Source organism: Pseudopipra pipra, chromosome 13 (genome assembly GCF_036250125.1).
Source record: "Pseudopipra pipra isolate bDixPip1 chromosome 13, bDixPip1.hap1, whole genome shotgun sequence".
In the NCBI taxonomy this organism is placed as follows: Eukaryota; Metazoa; Chordata; class Aves; order Passeriformes; family Pipridae; genus Pseudopipra; species Pseudopipra pipra.
Window position 1 is genome coordinate 17,127,264 of NC_087561.1, and position 18,599 is coordinate 17,145,862.

Here is an 18,599-nt window from a genome sequence, read left to right on the forward strand (position 1 = left end):
CCTGGGGTCTGATGCTGCATGACTTGAGCAGCCAAATCTGTCACTCGCATCAGTGGAAATTTTGGACCCACGAGGTCCTAAAGCTCTCTTGGTGGGGGTGTTTCCTGCTCCCCAGTACTAACCAGTACCCTGGGAAGGAGAGGGACCTCTCTGATTGCACCTGAGGGACGATCAGACTGTGAAGCAGAGCCCACACCACCAAGAGACGACCCATCAATGTGTATTTTCAAAGGTGCTGCAAATAAATGTTGCTGGAACCACATGGATATAACGGAGAGATGATCTAACACTTCTAACATCAGGCGTTTCTACTGAGAGGTATTTCATTGGCTTCATTTTTCATTTACACTATTTAAATTTTGCTTCAGAATTTTTTTTTTTTTTTTTTTTAGAACCCAGAACTTAGTGCATTTCATTTTAAAAAATTAGAATAATTTATACCCTTCTCTTTTCATTGCAAAAAAATACAGCCCAAGGTATAAACACTTCACGAATGACGGACGCTTCACTTATTTCACGACGTGCTGAACGGTGATTTAGACATTGATCAACCAAAGAACTTTGGCAACTTGCACAAAAATATGTCCTTAACTCAGAAGTGCTGATAAAACTCGCTTTAATGAGGCCTTTATTAAGAACTGGGAAGAGGGAGGAGTGTAAGTGGGTGCTGCGGAGGTCGGCGTGTTCCTAAACCATCCCGCTCTGGATCTGTATGTGGAATGGGTAGGGCTGGTAGAACACGGGGGGCTGTCCATGAGCAATGTAGTAGTTGCTGAAGTTTCTGTCACTGATATATGGAGCAGGCTGGTAATAGCACGTCACGTTGGCCGCGTTGGGGATGATGTTCTGCTCTCCCAGTACTTTCAAAGCCAGGATTGTGATCATGTTCAGAGTCTGCCGCCGCTCGTGCCCCATGAGGCAGACTGTGCTCTTGTTCACCACCCCACGCAGGGTCATCAGGTAGTCGTACTTGCTCTTCTCCTCCCCGATGAAGTGGTTGCGCAGATAGGACTCGATTTTCCTTTGCTGCTCGGCAACATCTGGAAAATCAATGAAGAACCTGGAGCACATGTAACGCTCCAAAGATTTAATTTCAGCCTCATCTGCCGGCTTAAAGTCACGGACCAGGAGGTTGCTGTACTTCAGGAGGCCACCTCCTCGGATCTCCTCGGGGTTCCTGGTGGAGATCAGTTTGTACTTCAGGTGGTCCATGGCCTCGTTGAAGTCCCCGTACATGCTCTCGGCGATGACGGTGGGGTGACAGTCCTCTGCCAGTGGGCAGTCTGAGGCTCTGTACACCGCCAGGATGGAGTCCAGGATGATCTGGAAGGAGTCCACGCTGAACTCGAACTGCCGCCGGAGCGAGCTGACAAACTTCAACTCCACGTTCTTGCCGCTGTTGTTGGACAGCGAGATGAGACTCCAGCGGTCGTGGTCGGTGGAGACTTTGACCATCTTCTGCACATACACATCTTTCATGGTCTGAGCCGTGATTTTTTGCTTATTAACGCATTTTGGCAAGAGGTCCAATAGGCAATTAAGGACTGCTTCCTTGACAATCTGGAACTCCAACTCACTGGGAAGTTCCACCCCAAAAATGATGTCTAGGTCCTTGTAGCTGGTTCCGTTCTGCTTGACCAGGATGTGACTGGCTGTGGAGCCGTTCAGGCGGATGTCTCTGACGTGGATCTGCTTCTCAATGAGCTGGTCCTTCACCATATGAATGATATCCTTCGGCTTTACATCCAGGGTTGGAAAGTTTCCTCTCCCATGGATAGGTATGGGCTCAGCTAAAACCTGATCCAGGATTTTAATCTGATCCCAGGTGAGACAACTGAATCTGTGGTCTAAGTCCTCCTCAGTCATTGTGATGTCAGTGAGCTAAGCAGGGAGAAAGAAAAATTAGGGACAAATGTTAGAACTTCCTGAAACACCAGAGAGACAGGCATTTCACTTGGTTATACTGAACTTGTCTCTTCCTTCCTTGGCAGTAACTGCAAAGCCAGTTCATTTTCCAGTGACACAATCCCAGTTAATAGTCTGAGTCAACCACTGCACTTGTCGCAGTCTTTTAATTGAATTTTAATGCACCCAGGTTTTAATCCTGCTGAGAAGCCATCACGTTATTGTATAACCCATGACTCAAAGCAAATGCAGCAAACCATCCAGACCCAACTGAAAACTACTCAAAGGTTAATAACACCCAATACTTTGTGGTTCTAATGAAACTCCAAATAAATTTAACCGTGAAGAGCTAAAATGAGCAAATTTATTCTTTCTGTCCTGTCTAGAAATCTTCCTTTATCTTCAGTGACTTGAATACTTCAAATCACTGAAAGAGCAGGAAGTTTTTGTGAAAAGCAGGAGTGAGGAACATGCTAAGTGTTTATCCAGTGAGTGCCTTGGATGAACTTTGGTCTCATGGATCATCTATACACACACATCCTTTAATATCAATTGTTGTGGTTTAGAAACCTGATCATTGTTAAGCTGTTTCCACTGTGTTCCTGAGGCAAAAAATTTCCTTCTATGCCATTAATTTATGTTAATGTATTAACATTAGTTCCTACATTAATGTACCAATGCTGCAAGTTATGGTTTGCAGAACCAGTAAGAAAACCCCTCCCAGTCTTGTGGAGAAAGAATTTCTCAAGGAAGCCTGTAAAGAAGCATCTGTAGAATACATAGGGGAAAGCTCTGACTTGTTTAAAATGATATTTGGACTTCATAGCCTCACATCTAGCAATGAGATGTGACACTCAGGTGGTGCCCAGGTGGGATCTGAACCAGCTCAGTGAGTCACCAACCGGGCGGAAAAAGTGTCTTTGGGAATCTGCCAACACTGAGAACCTACTACTGAAACACCAGCAATGTCTCTGCAGGCAGATGGCTCAAACAGATTCTTTCAGCCAAACCTCAAGAATACAAATGAAATAAAATCCTACTGAGTAATAATAACACCACTGAAAAGTCTACACTGTTGTTTCTTCATCAGCAGTGGTTACATATGTACGTTGTCATGTATTTTCCTTCCCTCGCCTTCAGATTCCACATTCTGGAATATTTTAGTAATTTCAAGTAACTTGTGAACTGACAAATGGCTTGGGAATATGACAGAGCTATATTTCACATACTTCTGCTATAATTTCATCTCCCAGCAAACTGATCAGGAGCATATGGAGTTCCAGGCACCTTTCTGGCCTCGTTACAAAGAACGGAACCAACCAGATGTTTGAAGTTGAATGAATGTTTTAGAAGTTGGCTAAAGCAGGACTTAAGTTGGGAATTTAATTGACAGTGTGAAGGTCTTGGAATCAGTCCCACATAGCTCCTGGCACTGTGTATGTAGTGTATAACTCCACATACATAATATGCAAACACATGTATGTTTGCACATGTACTCTGGAATATGGACATTACTGCAGGAATTTAGAGAACATGACCTTTGAACCAAAAAGGAGAGAAATTGCCATCCATAGTACTGCCAGTTTTATGATTTCACCATTAAATATCTACTATAACTCCACGCTTATTCCTTTAAAACTATTACCATAAAAAACTTGTACCCATCCTTCAGAGCCTTTTCCACATCCCTCAACAACAAGTTAATCCTGAAAAATAGCTGTTACAGAAAGCCACAGTGAATTTTGGAAACAGGACAACCCAGGGTGGAGCAAGAAGGATGTAAGGAGAGGTTTTTGTATAAATGTTTTTGCTGCCCTGTTGTCTCTGTGTCATTCATAGAATCATTAAATTGTTGAGGTTGGAAAAGACTTCCAAGATCATGAAGTCCAAGCTTCTATAATTCAGATTATGGCAGATCTACCAGAAAACTTATGGTTGCCAGAAATGTTGCCTAAGCAGTTTTTTATTATGGGATTTGTCTGATATTGCAAAACTTTGACCTTTCTGAGGTTAATGTTGTGATGTAAAAGAAAGGGCGCAGAGAAGGGAATGTTGAAATTCAATCCCTTCTTTTAGCAAAGGAACCCCCTTCAAATACTTGGTAAGTCAGAAGATGGAAGTATCCCTAAATAAGCTTAGAAATCCCTTCTTTATTGCTACATGGTTTTAGTTATTTCAGATGTTACTGCAACATAGTGGCATTTTAAATTGACAGGAAAAGGTAATGTCAGTAAATCTCTCTTTTGTGTTGAAGAGACGTACCTCAAAATGTCATTTCTCTAAAGTGATTCCTGGAGAGTCTGGGGAGGCTTTTGGAGTTCAGAGTTTCAACATTAATGTTTTACAATAAATACTAAGAATTCTGTGCTGAAACAACACCTTCAATTTGACAAGTGAGGAAAACGTCCTGGGAAAAACAGGAATTAAGTTTTCAAGTATGTAATTAATTTGCAGCTAAACATTAATAAACTTGATTGTAATTATTATTATTTACTAATTTGCTTCCAGCTTGCAAGTCTGGACTTTCCTAGAAGGGTTTTCTCTTGTTCTTTTCCTCAACCTTGTCTGGCAACAAGAACAATTTCCAGGTAATTTTATACTCATTAGGAACCTGATTTCTCAAAGCAGTGGCAAATTTACTTACTGAGGTGCTCAGGCCAATGTCAGGAGTTATTATTAATGTAAGTAACCTCAGTTACAATAAATCAGTAGCAATATTGAGACTAAAATGAGTTAAAGTATTGTCTGAAACAAGAAGGGAAGGAAACTCACTGCATGTCACCACAGCAGTTGGATGAAGCAAATGCTGGGTTGGTTCGTGGGAAAAGAGGCTGGAAAATCACTTTATTCTTTGGAAACTGGTGATGGTTGGAATGGAGGATGATCCATTTACAAGGGTAGATAGCAATAGGACGGAGGGGATGGTTTTAAACTAAAGGAGGGTTGATTTAGATTAGATTAGGGAGAAATCCTTCCCTGTGAGGGTGGGGAGGCCCTGGCACAGGTTGCCCAGAGAAGCTGTGGCTGCCCCATCCCTGCAAGTGTCCAAGACCAGGTTGGACGGGGCTTGGAGCAACCTGGGGTAGCAGAAGTGGAAGCAGATGATCTTTAAGGTCCTTCCAACCCAACCCATCTGAGATTCCATGATCCCTGGAGGCAGCAACACCTCCCTGCCCCTCTGCCAGAACCAGCATTGATCATTTAGGGTCACCCTACATGTGACACAGACTTCCAGAGCTCTCACTCAGCAGCCCCAACCTTCCCTGACTCTTCCCTGCTGCTCCCTGCCAAAGAATTCATTTTCTGTAACTTCTTCCATGTGAATACCCAAAAGCATTTCATGTGTTCCACATTCAGTGTTTTCTTGCCTTAAAGTCAGTCCATGGGCAAATGGAGGCTGCACAAACATCAGCGAAACTCAAAAGAGGGTGGTTTTTAGCTCACTTCATCAATATTTGTAATTTATTGGGACTCTCTCCTAGTGATTTTTCTTAGTTTTTTGTTTATGGGATTTAAAATGTTACTATAAACTGTCTGATTTAAGATCTCTACCAGACAAAGCAACGAGGAAAAGTAGTTTTCAAGGTGTTTTCTTTCACATACACTGGCCAGAGAAGCACAGAATAAGATGGATCAGACCCAGTCAAGTTTTGTGATATAGTATCCTTATTATAAGGTTAGAAAAATATTTCCCTGTTTCAAGCTCCAGCTTGTCCTTGAGTGGTCACCTTGAGCTGACAAAGTGGTCACAACATGGAAAAATGTTTAGATACTGTGGGATCATTAAACACAGTTTTATTAACTTTTATTATTTATTTTAATATTGAAGTGAGAGGCTCTAGTTTTCTTTGTGGACCCAAACAACTCTTGAGTTTGGGATAAAATGACGCTGAAAGGTTTGGTTAACCACATCTTAGCACTGCGCCATGGATCAGCTCCATTAAAAAAAATGAAAGCAGATCTGGCTTTACATCTGAATGAAGAAAATCTGCCACGCTAATGACAGCTTTCATGTTCCCCACAGCTTTCAGAGAAACAGATACTTACAGTCTAGAGAACAGTCTCATCAAATTTAGCTCATATTTTTCCCATAAACTGTTTAGATTCTCTTTTTATATACTCCCTAATGTTGCTTCAGTGTGTTTTCAAAGGCTTTGCCATGTGCTGGAGTTCTCAAGCAGAATCCAGCTGAGAGGGTTTTTGTGCAGCTGTGGTGGCTCCATCCTCTTCCCTTTGATCTGCTCCCCTGTTTTCCTGTTTTCCAGCAAAGATTGGGAATGCTTGACTGCTCTAATTCTCTTTACTTTGCACTTGAAATTGGTTGCACGAGGACCTTTTACAAAATAATGGAATCACTGAGGTTGGAAAAGACCTCAGAGATCATCGAGTCCCACCTGTGACCAATCCCCACCTTGTCAACTCAACCAGAGGTGGTCCTTGGACACCTAGAGGGTGCTCCCTCCCTGGGCAGCCCCTTCCGATGCCTGACCACTCCTTCCAGGAAGAAATTCCTCCTGATGTCCAACCTGACCCTTCCCTGGTGCAGTTTGAGGCTGTTTCCTCTCGTCCTCTCTCTTGTTACCCAGGAGCAAAGGCTTAAAAAGAGATGAAGCAAAATGTCTTGCCCTGGTGGCCTTGTTTTCGGGGATTACTCCAGAAACACTCCCAGAAATTCTGCCATTGTCCCCTCAATGCCTGCACTGATTTTCCTGCACACACATTACATGCATCACTGATGACTCCCATGATCTCTTGCTAAAGCTTCCCTTAAATTCAAAGCTCCATTTCTCTGTTAAGCTGGGCATTTGGAAGTATTTTACTCACTCACTTAAGGACTGCAGCTGGCATAAGCTCCGGAGGCAGGAATGTCAAACGGGGAAGGAGTTCCAGTCGTAATTTAAATGTGTACGAGACAAGTAGAAGCAGTAAAGCATCTGGAGAACCTAAATGGGGAAATATTTAAACTGATTTGACAGTGTTTTTCACCAGTTTTTCCTTCCATTACTGTTAATGCATGTGGGAAGGTGGTGTTTGTTTATCCTGTTATCAAGAGATAACGCATGAGTTGCCATCAGTTTTCAGTACAGTTGCCATCGAGTTACCCTGAAATAACAAATAATAACTCAGGGCCAGATGCTCCTCTCTGGTGAGATAAGGCTGCAAGGTGGGCAAAATGCACTTAAAAGCAGTTTGCTTGGACCGTGCCACAGAATATCACCTTCAGGGGCAGAAAAGGTGAGCAGAAGAAGAGACTTTGCCAACAAAAATAAGCTCTAACTTTTCCCCAACCCATGGAACAGGGACAATGGCTTTAAGGAAAAAAGGACAGATTTAGATTGGATATTGGGAAGGAATGTGGATATTGGGAAGAGGGTGGTGAGGCCCTGGCACAGGGTGCCAATCCCTGGAGGTGTCCAAGGCCAGGTTGGAGCAACTTGGTCTAGTGGAAGGAGTCCCTGCCTGTGGAATGAGATGGTCTTTAAGGTCCCTTCCAACCCAGACCATCCTGTGATCCCGTGTTTCCAGGAGAATCAGCAGAGGCATGTACCAGGCTCCAACACCCCTTCTCCCAACTGGGAATGATGTGCAGAGCCCAACCCTGCAGCACAATGCTGGGAAAAGGAACGGAGGAGCCAACACCTGGAATGCTACAGGATATGGGCTCGATGAGCTGGGAGTTCTCAGGAGGGACAAAGTGAGGAGTTTAATTCAGGCAAGCAGTATGAATACATAATCCATATTATCTCATCCTGCACATTTGGGGGTTTTGGATGACAGATTTTCCCTCATGACTCATGGTACAGTCATTCTGAGCTGGATGGGGATCCCCTCACAGGGCAACATTTTCAAGGGCAGATATTTTATGATTTGCATCAATTCCCACAACACACAATGTTCCTTCTTACATGGCCTCCATGTCCAAACAAACCAAGGCCTCTAAGTAACATAGGATGAAGCACGATCTTTTCAATTGCTCTAAAATACTTTAATAACTTTAAAAAAAATAGGTCTCATATGCAATATTTGGTCTGTCTGGGGCTGTGGCCATTGCTGAGAAGTTACTGATTTAGGTAAAGGTTATTTGTACTACCAGATACATACCGTGGACTGACTCCTGGGCAATATTTCCAGAAAGAATGCAAAATCCCACGGACTTACTGTGGCAGGAGGACTGGAAGTGTGTATTCCAGCGGAGTTAATAGGATGAGTCACTGGATCATTTGGTAAAAATATGAATTGTCATCTTGTCACTGACAGAAACACGAAGCTCCCCGGGAAAGCTGCAGGAAATAAAACCCAACAAACAATAACATTCATTTTGAGATCAATGTTAACTACCAGTCACCTGCTGTACATAATAAATGATGCATTACAGCCTGGCAGTCCTGCAGGAATAACAACTGCCTTTCAAGTTGGGAATGATAAGGTAAAAGCAGTGGAAAGGCACCAAGGTGCTTATAAAGACTCTGGGTTTCAGGTCCTGCTTAATCCTCTGCAAGGATATTAACAGACTTGTCATTTTCTCTATGGGATTTTGAGTGAGAATTCAGTATTATTAATAGACATGCAAATTAGCAGGGATGTAGTGGAATCATTTAAAAAATAGAATGAATAACAACCCAGCAAAATGAAATACTATGAGTTGTGTAGTGGCTTTATATTGCTTCTATAAGAGCAGATGACAGGAAGATCTTGTTTCAGAGGTTGTTTGTTCATTTACAGTAAGCCCAGGATCCCTGTTGCTGGAATTTCCAATTCCAGTGGCCTGTTGACTGGCTATGCTGGAATTAAATATATTTCTAAATATTCCTGTGCTATCATAAAGGCACTTCTTTATATTTGTTTCTCATTTCGAAGACATGCTGACAGTTAGGCAGCCTTTTTTAGGCTTTCCTTCAAAGATCTCCCATTCCAGAACCCCATCCTGCAAAGTCCACAATACCCACATAAGGTTTCTGGACTATCCCAAGCAGGGCCCTGTCCACTCTATGGTTTGATATCCATGTGAATTTACTCCTTGTTGATGAGTTGTGTTCCACAATCTCAGCTTTTATGCTGCAAGCACATATGGTTCTGACTAAAGGTAACTTTGCAAGCAAGATTTGAGTGTAAATACCTGCATAATCTGCAGGAGAAGCTGGAATTATAGCCCGAGGAGGTATGCACTGTGTTAATAATTTTATTCAGAATAAGTTGGATTTTCCCTCCGTGCTACAGCAGGCAGATTTTTATCCCTGAAAATGCCATTTTGCTGCTGCCAGAAGCACAGCACTTGCTCTGCTCACCCTGTGGGGACCTGGCTGCTGTGCTAGGGACTGTCTGCAGCTTTCCTTTGCTTTCCAGCTCCTCACGGGCTATTAATTGGATGAATGTGTGTTCCCTGAACTTGCTCCCCAAATCCATGCAGTGATGGCTCATATTTGCAACTGGGAATAAAGGGTTAAGTCTGGCAAGGGCTGAGCTTTGGTCAGCCTGAGAGTGAGAGCCCAGTTAGGCCTTCAATGCCAAAGAAAAGAGGTTCTGGGCTGCTTAGATAAAAGTCTCAGCATGTGGAGTCTGGAAAAGTCAGACAAATCAGTCACTTTACAACAAAACACAAAATACAAAATTCTTTTTAACGATGAAATATTGTTATTTCTTTCTGTGCAAGGGGGGAAGGTTTAATGGATAGATGATATCCATTAATGGATATATCACCATGATGGAACAGATTAACTCTAGAGCAGAATTAATGGCTTCCTCTGGTGATATTTAGGGGGAGAAAAGAGAGACCTTTATGGCTTTTTTTTTTGTAGAAGAAGAGCCATTATTATATAATATGTTCATAGAAGCAGCAGCTGAGATTGATGGACTGCTTTGGCTGCTGGGACTTTTTTCCCAACTGCTGCCTTTTATTGGCTCCATCATCACGGGAAAAAGCGCATCATTCCTTTATTCTACACTCGTGGTTCCCAGGATTTTTCCAACTAAAGGAAAAATAAAAATAAAAATTACTCTGTCAACAACTGTGTTTCAAAGATAGTATTTTCCTGTGCCTGAATTTGAGACGTGAATTGTGACATGTGACAACAAACCCATTTCCAAGCTTTTTTCCCCTCGTGCCTAACGAGCAAAGGACTCTCCTGAGATCCAGCAGGGGCTGGGAGGTGACATGTGGCTCTGAGGATTTCCCTCCCTGCCACCAGCACTGCTTGGGAGCACATTCCCAGCTGGTCACTGCCTTTGGGTGTCCCCACTCCCAGCTACCACCATAAGGAACATCAACCCTCAAACCCCTCAAGCGCCCACACCTCGGTGAGCACGGAGGTTGCTCCAACACCTCATCAGCTGACCCAGAGCATTCCAAGGTGATTCCCCCCAAACTGGCAGGAATGAGAGCCAAGGATCCAAGAGATCCTTGCCTCCCCCCCTCTCTGCCTGCTTCCCCAAGCAGCACATGATTGCTCTGCTCAGCTCCTCAGACTAATCCCAACATCTGTTTACTCACTCGAGATCCCAGTGACTCAATCCAAAGCTCACTTATCAAAAACTCTCATTATTATGACTAAACTGCAGCAAAAGCAGGCAAGGTAAAGAATGGAACAATCCTCCTTTCCCATCTATTAACCACCTTCATAATCATCTCTCCTCTTCAGATGCCAGAGGAAGAGGGATAAGCGATGCCACATGCCATCACAGCCCCGATTCCGGGCTCAGTCAGGGGATAAAGGGCATTACAAAGTCAAGGCTCTCCTCAGAAACTCTCCAGAGCCTTCCTCCCCTCATCTACACCAAAGGACAACCATCTAATGTCCCCAAGAACCCGCCTTGTGGGACAGCCTTGGTCACTGAACCACGAGAGGACACCTCCAGGATCGCATTCATGTGTGTTTTGAGAGGGTTCTAACACAACACACACGGCAAATGGCATGGATTCCTCTTTTTTCACTGATCATACCAAAAAAAGCTTTGCTGGAAGCTGCATTCAGTTCCTTCAATCAATGCAATGCCTTTTTTCCCCTCTCTGAATCAGTGCTGAGCCATTGGAGTATTGAGAGTGGGTTCTGATTGTTCATACAGTAATAGAATAGATTTGGAAAGTTTTCCATGGGAGGAGTCAGAAAACTGAGACAAATGGAACTGGTGTTCCATGAAGGCCTCTCTGCATCACCCCTGCTCTGCTCTGCATATCTTAGAAAAGTGTTTGCTATTAGACAATTATCCTGTTTCACTCCAGAAGTATTTTCATTTTATGGCACAAGCCATGAGCTCTGGGCACAGACTCCAGGTTGACTTATTAAGCATTTTGGGATCCCTTCAAATAAAGGCTCTTCCCCCCTGCTACAGCAAGTGGAGAGTTTAAATTGAGTTGGAAAAAAACTTCTGGAGCAGGCTGTGCTGGCAATGCCACAGGAATGTGTCTCCCAATTTACTCAAAGATTACTATGTCTTCCACTGTTTATTGATATTACTACTTGTGTTTTTAATGTTAATACAGAATTCGTATTTTTATGAATTAATTTCCATATTTATATTAGAAAGTTATTCTCTGACTACACAGTGCAGCAGTGGGGTTTCATTTTATAGCTGTTTTCCCAATTTCACGAGTTACACTGTAAAAGTGGGGAAAAATAAATGAATTATTCATTATCTTCAAAGTACTCGCTGTACAAGAGTTTACTCTTAATTCTGACTCAGTAAGAGCCAGGATTCCCCTAGAAAATAGTTTTTTTTGATAACTGAAATGTTTTCTAGAGTTTGCAGATTAAAAAAATCTGCATAACTAGTCAAACTAGATCAGCAGAAAGGATCGTGGCTGCAGCACCAGCACTGCTACTCTTTGGTGGGGAAGGCAGCACAAAATGTCTCTGTTGACATTATTAGTAAAACACGGAGAGGAGATAAAGCAATGATTAAACCAAAGGAAGAGGCTGAGGCCCTGCAGCAAAGCTGTGTATTCGTGACTTTTCCATCACTATCAATAATTCATAATGACCATCATGCGCATGACGGCACCAAGTTTGGGAGAAGGACTGAGTCAAGCTCTCCCCAAATGTGCAAAAACATCCAACGTGACACCGGCTGTCAAGGCGACAGGACCTGCTCGCTAAGCAAAGACCCAGCAGGAAGGGTAATGGAGAAGAAAATCAGCTGATGTTGACATAAATCAACATCTGCTGTACCCATTTGTGGTGGTTCACGGAGGAAAACCCTCCTTTTGGTAATAAGTGCTGAAAGAAACAGTTTTTAGGGCCACAGAAATATCCTGGCTAGAAAAGAACTGAAAGGATGGTTTATCTGTGAGCAATTCTGCAACACAAAGAAACCATGTTCAGTATTATGCTCAAATTTTGCAGCTCTCTGTGTTCTCCCTTTCTGGACCACACTAATTTTGGGAAATAGGTACATTGTTGATTCCCCGTGGCATCTCAGATTCTGTGCTGATGCTTCGAATAATTATTTTTGCATGAAAATCGTGGTGGCAAAAGGGAAAAGCCAGATTGTAACTTTCAAAATACTTCTTTTTAAAAAATATTTGAAACCCAAGGGCATAAATTCATAGAATCATGGAATGGTGTGGGTTGGAAAGGACCTTAAAGTCCATCAAGTCCCACCCCCTGCCATGGGCAGGGACACCTTCCACTATCCCAGGTTGCTCCAAGCCCTGTCCAACCTGGCCTTGGACACTTCCAGCCACAGCTTCTCTGGGCAACCTGTGCCAGTGCCAGGAATTGCTTTGGCACAAATGAGAGCAGAACTGGCCTGGTCTGTTCATGGCTGAGCTTCTGACTTCTGTAAGATAAACCTGAGCTCATTTCCACTCCATCTGCATTACCTATAGTTTGGTGGTGAAATTTGATTCGGAATTTGCCTCCAAATCTTGTAGCTTTTCATTGACCTTCCCCCATTAAAAACGACAGGTTAAACAGACACATGTAAGATATATATGACATGCAAGACATATCTATGTCTTAAATCCATAAAACAAGATCTATCCCCATATGCAGATGACCATCAGGCCACTGGGAACTCAACACTGTCAATAACCTCAGGGTGACCCACCAAGGGCTCCCTGACACGAACAAAAGAGGCAAAGCAGAGCACAAGGTACCAACATTTCACTCCTTGCCATGGCTGAGCACTGATGGCTCAGCCCAAGCCCATCCCAGAGTCTGATCATCAGAGCCCAGAGCCAGGAAGGCCACAAAACCGCTCCGGATTAGGAGTGTTTTGAAAACACAGGTAGAATTTCATTCCTTCGAGCAGCATTAATTAATGAATGAATTTCCACTGCCAGCCTAAATGCTGCTTAATTGACTCTCCAAAATAACTCAGTCTCAATGTGTCTTTCAAGGAACTTGGTCTACTTATGTCTCCCTGATTTATAGTGGGTTCATAAATTACCAGACTCCACAGTGTCAGCAGCTACTCCCGAACCTGAGCTGCTGATACACCCAGGGGCAGGAATTTAGGGTCAGGCCTTTGCTCACAAGGGTCAACGGCAGACATCTCTCTTTGTGGCAGCTGAATCATTACGGAGCACACAGGAGCTGTATTTCTAATGCCTAATGAGGCAATAAAACTAAATTTACTGTAAAGTTATGCCCAGGATGCACAGCTGGGCAGGGATGGTGTGCAGGCAACACTACCCAGGGGTCAAAGGTCTGCAGCACTGCAAATTAAAGGAGTTATTAGTGTTCTCTTTGAACTGAGCTATGGGAATGCAAGAGGGATAAGGCATAAGGAATAGAAGGTATAATGCAGGCTACTACTCCCGCTTCACACATCAAGCCCTTATTCCTGACTCCTGGATGCTGCAGGCACGGCACACGGAGGATGAAAGGACACAAGGGATTGTTTTTATATTTCTGAATGGGACAGACACATCTGACTCTAGTTTAGGGAGAACTCAAGAGCCTGAAGCGTGGGAGAGTCCCTGCTCTCCGTCACTTTCATTTATTATTCATTGCTCGGCCTTTAGCGGAGAATTGAACACATCCCCATTCATACCCACCTTGCTGCTTTTTATGGGAGCCACGGACAGACTGTCCCTGTCAACGCAGCACATGGAACACAACGTGTGTGAGCCTGCAGAGCCAGCCCTCCTCTTTGAGAGGGAACAATAAATATCATTAAAGATTTGCAGTGGCTTAACAGACGTTTCAGAGATGCCTGTGGGAGAAGGCAGGGAGCACAGGAGAGTGATTCCTGCGTGGGAAGACACAGAATTCCAGCCCTGAGTTGCACTGCACACAGGCACTTCCTAATAGTTTAGGGCAGAGAATCCCAGCTTGCTGTCGCTGTCGCTGTCACCTCCAGGCTGTGACCTCCCCAAAAGCACAGATGGTCCTTGCTGAACACCTACAAAAGGCCTAAGCTACCTAAGCTGTCATCTTCTACACCGGGTGACAGAGCTACCTAAGCTGTCATCTTCTACATGGGGTGACAGAGCTTCCACCAGCGAATAGGGAATACCACACTCCTACTACTCCTACTATGGATGTGTTGCCCAAATCCAGGGAGTTTTTGGGATTCGTGCAAAGGAACACCCTAGCGAGACAGAACTCACGTGCAGCGAGACACAGACCCACACACCCCCCGCGGCACCGCCAGTTCGCCAGACCGCCCTTTCTGTAAGTTTACCCCCGAAGTTTGTGAGGAAAACGCCTTACGGGGAGAGGAGAAAGGCCCGAGCCGAGCGCTCCGGGGCTCGCCAAGTTTTCTAACCGAGACCAACCGCTCCCGCAACGGCCCCGCCCGCCCCGGCCCCGCCGCTCCGGGGGCACCGCGGGCACCGCGACCCCGCCCGGGGGGACCCGCGGGGACGGGGCGGGGGCGGGGGGGACACTCACCGTGCTGAGCCCCGAGCGCTGCCCGCGCTGCCCCCGCCGAGCCGGGGCCGCCGCTGTCCGGGGCCGCCGCTGCCGGGGCCGCCGAGCCGGGGCCGCCGCTGTCCGCGGCCGCGCTGGTGCTGAAGCGGCCGCCCCGCCCCGCCCTCCGCCCGCCCCCGCGGAGCGCAACGCGGCCGCCATGGCAACGGGAGCGGGGGGGCCGCGCCCGCCGCCGCCGCCTCACGGGGCCCCGCCACAGAGACCCCCGAGCCCGCAGCCCCTGCACGGCCCTCAGAGGAGGGTCCGAGCCACGCACCTGCCCCGGGGCCGTTGTTCGTCACACCGGCGCGGCCAGCGGCGCTTCCACACCGGGAGGTGACGGCCACCGGCCGCCGCCCCTCACCTGCAGCCCCCCGGCCGCCGCCCCTGCCAGATACGCCCGGTGGAGGGGGCACAGAACCGTAGAATCGTGGAATCGTGGGGTCGTAGCATCGTGGAATAATAACACCATGGGGTCACGGGATCGCGGGATCAAAGAATCATAAAATCATGGAATCACAGAATCATAAAATCAGGGCAACAAGGAATATAAGACCAAGGGAACTGTTTCGGTTGGAGAAGCTCTCATCGAGTCCAGCTGTTCCCCCAGCACTGCCAAGCCCACCTCTAACCCATGTCCCCAGCGGCCACATCCACACAGCTGTAAAGTTCCCCCAGGGATGGGGACTGAGTTCAGGGAGCATTTGGACAACGCTCTCAGACACAGGGTGGGTTTGTTGGGGTGTCCCGTGTAGGGCTAGGAGTGGGACTGGACGATCCTTGTGGGTCCCTTCCATCTCAGAATATTCTATGATTCCACCACTGTCTTAGGCAGTCTGTTCCAATGCTTTAACAAACCTTTCAACGAAAAATATTGCTCCTAATATCCAGCCTGAACCTTCCCCCGTGCAACTTCGGGTCCTGTCAGCCCAGGCAAAGAGGGTCCCTTTCAGTTGGTGGCCAATGGTTTCATCCTCTGGTGATCCAGTTCTCAGATCCCAAGAAGAGTCAGAATTAAACTTGTTTGGTTTTGAGATTCTTCTTGCACAAACAGTCTGTCGTTTTTGCCTCACTATTTCATGGAATCCTGGAATGATTTGGGTTGGAAGGGACCTTAAAGCCCAGCTCATCCCATCCCCTTCCATGGGCAGAGACACCTTCCACTATCCCAGGTTGCTCCAAGCCCCCTCCAACCTGGCCTTGGACACTTCCAGAGATGGAGCAGCCACAGCTTTTCTGGGCAAGACACATGCCCAGGATGTAATTGCCAAAGGAATCTAAACAAGGAAACCTACATTTCAGGGGTGCGTTAAGGATTGTAAGGATTAAGATTGAGGATTAAGATGATTAAACTGACAACAGTGACATGAGCACCTGCAGTTTGGTCACTCAACCCCCCAAATTCTGCCTCACCTGCAGCACAGCCCTTCTCACAGTGAAAGACACTTGGCTGCTCTGTCACTTCAGCTCTGGGCCCAGGATCTCCTCTACTGTGGTGTCCTGTTGGAAACATTCCCTGTGCTCCTTCATGTGCAATATGTGATGTCACAGACTCGGTTCTGGTTCCAAGCATCTGACTTACAAAACCAGACTGGGTATCTAAAAATGACTATCTTTGATCAGTTACTTCACTGGATGGATGGAATAAAACCCTGCCCAGGGTGAGGTTATGTCAGTTGTGCCATTTTTGGTCATTTCCATTCCACTATAACACTAAATACTTTACATTTGCTGCTGTGGGATGTCTAAGTTTGCTTAGACATAGACCTAAAATGAGAGATAATTTACTGTTCTGAGAAAATATGCCACATGGGTAAGGCATGATTACTTCTGAAAAAAGTGCAGATTTAGTACTATAGTGACTCATAACAATGAGCAAAAAAAGGTTATGAAAGTATTTTAAACTGCATTTTGTCATAGGGAAATATATAATAACCTTAAATAGCCATGTCTGTACTTGACCTTCCAGCACCCAGGTACTTCTAGGCTGGCTCTGGGGTATTACACCAGAGAAGGATATTAACCTTTTATCCTAAAAGAATCCACAGCAAGGAAATACGACCCTTGTTGAACATAAAAATCCCCAAACCAGCTGTTATTCTTTAGGGCCCTTAAAAATATCTTCAGTGTCTCTTTCCTCTTGGGAACAGTTTTATGATGGAGCAATTGCAGCAATTACAAAGCACTTCACGATTAAAGAATCCCACTTGTGAGACGACTTCATTTTATGTCATAAACATCGAGTTAGTTTCTATTACTTGATATTCCTAGCTGTGAAAATTATTTCTATTTAAATTACTTCATATTGTTATATTAGCTGATTGTTTCTTTTGTTTGTTATTTCTGTGTTTATTATTATATTAATTTATCTTCCTAGGTCACAAATCAAGAAAAAGAGTTGATGAGACTTTTGAAATCCTCATAAACTCTAAAACAAACGAATTCTCAGTTCCGATAAGTGTATTTTCCAGTTTCCTGATCCTGGGCCACCACAGCCAAGACAGAGGGAGCCTAGAATTTCTGGGAGAATTGGACACACAGAACTGCTGGAGACTGGGACAGGATGGGAGCTGCACGCTCAGCCTGTGCCAGGATGAAGCCCATGGCTTGCCCAACCATTATACATAGCTATTGAATGATTAATTGGGCAAATTAATTAGTTAATGGTCCTCCTGCACTTGGAAAACAGTGAATTACTTCAGAAAAGCTACATATTTTCCTTTTTTTTTCACTCTTTAGGAAGCTGCAGCTCCACAGCATGGCTGGGTGATGGAATAAGTGTTTAGTATACAGAGAAAAGCTCATGTTTGATGGGTGATAAACCTAATTTAATGTCAGGCAGGGAGAGCTGGGTTTTCTTGGAATTATGCCTTCACCTCTTTGTGCATCTTCAGGGAGGCAGATGCAAATCTGTGCCATCGTGACGTCACCAGGCTGCTGGGACTGGCCATGGGCAGGTCAGGGACACCAGCACAGGACTGGCAGCACCATATTCTCCAAGTGGAAAAGTGGGAGAAGGAGAAAGACGTCTGTCTGATGACATCCCAGGGCCGCTGAGGTTGCTGGGACTTCTGCTCCGGAGTTCAGTAAAGCTGGGATTTCACCCAGCTCACTTTGTTTGGTTTGGAAATGAGGATTTTAAAGGCAACCTCTAAGGCCAGGTCTCCTCTGCCCATGTACAAGATACACTCCCTAAACCCGGATTGTTGCTGCCTCCTCCTGCCTTGGCCCTAATTCCAGAAAGCACTTAATATATCCATAAATACATTTCCAGCCAGCCAAGCTCTTGAGCAAACACCTAGTTTAAAGATTTGCTTATCTCTAATTCATTGGTGAAGAAGTGAGGTATTACTCAAAAGGAGTCAAAAGGCATAATCTGGCTGTATCATTTCTATCATTTATAACGAGAGCTTAGTCATCTTTTGACCAGTGACGCACAGCACTGATTTCTTGCTGAATAAAATTGTAGAAGCACAGCCAATATTTCACAGAGCTTGGAACTGTGCCCTTTGTCAGGTTTTATGAATGCAGAGCTCAAGGTCCATAGTATGCCGTGGATAACCCCATGCAAGGTCATGTTTTGCTGGAACAGCAGCACCTAAATCCTCCAGGGCAACAACAGGATCCAGCCCTGCTTGGAGATTTTATCAAATTTCACAGGGATTTGGATGTGCAGAACAAGCTGAAACTGTGAGAGCAATAAAGGCAGTTGTAAAACGCTGAAGATTACTGAGCTTGGACCTGTAAAGGTCAGATCCTGATCTACACTCCCCCAATTCTCACATGTATTTAGATCTCAGATACCCTGGGCGTTCAGCTCTGCGCTCTGCAGTTCAGCGAGGC

General features: G+C 45.1%; 1 protein-coding gene across 9 annotated transcripts; it reads right to left on the reverse strand.

The window, feature by feature from the left end:
- Window positions 1-599: 599 nt before the first annotated feature.
- LOC135421564 (terminal nucleotidyltransferase 5C-like) lies at window positions 600-16,287 on the reverse strand. Of its 9 annotated transcripts, none has more exons than XM_064670162.1 (4): window positions 16,170-16,287; window positions 8,065-8,186; window positions 6,734-6,848; window positions 600-1,881 (listed from the first exon to the last, which is right to left on the reverse strand). In XM_064670162.1, exon 4 carries the CDS (start codon window positions 1,864-1,866, stop codon window positions 688-690), a length of 1,179 nt encoding a protein of 392 aa, XP_064526232.1. In that variant the 5' UTR covers window positions 1,867-1,881; window positions 6,734-6,848; window positions 8,065-8,186; window positions 16,170-16,287; the 3' UTR covers window positions 600-687. The 9 variants fall into 9 exon arrangements, with proteins under 9 accessions (XP_064526232.1, XP_064526238.1, XP_064526237.1 ...); XM_064670168.1 differs by having other exon boundaries at window positions 6,730-6,848; XM_064670167.1 differs by having other exon boundaries at window positions 8,008-8,186.
- Window positions 16,288-18,599: the final 2,312 nt, after the last annotated feature.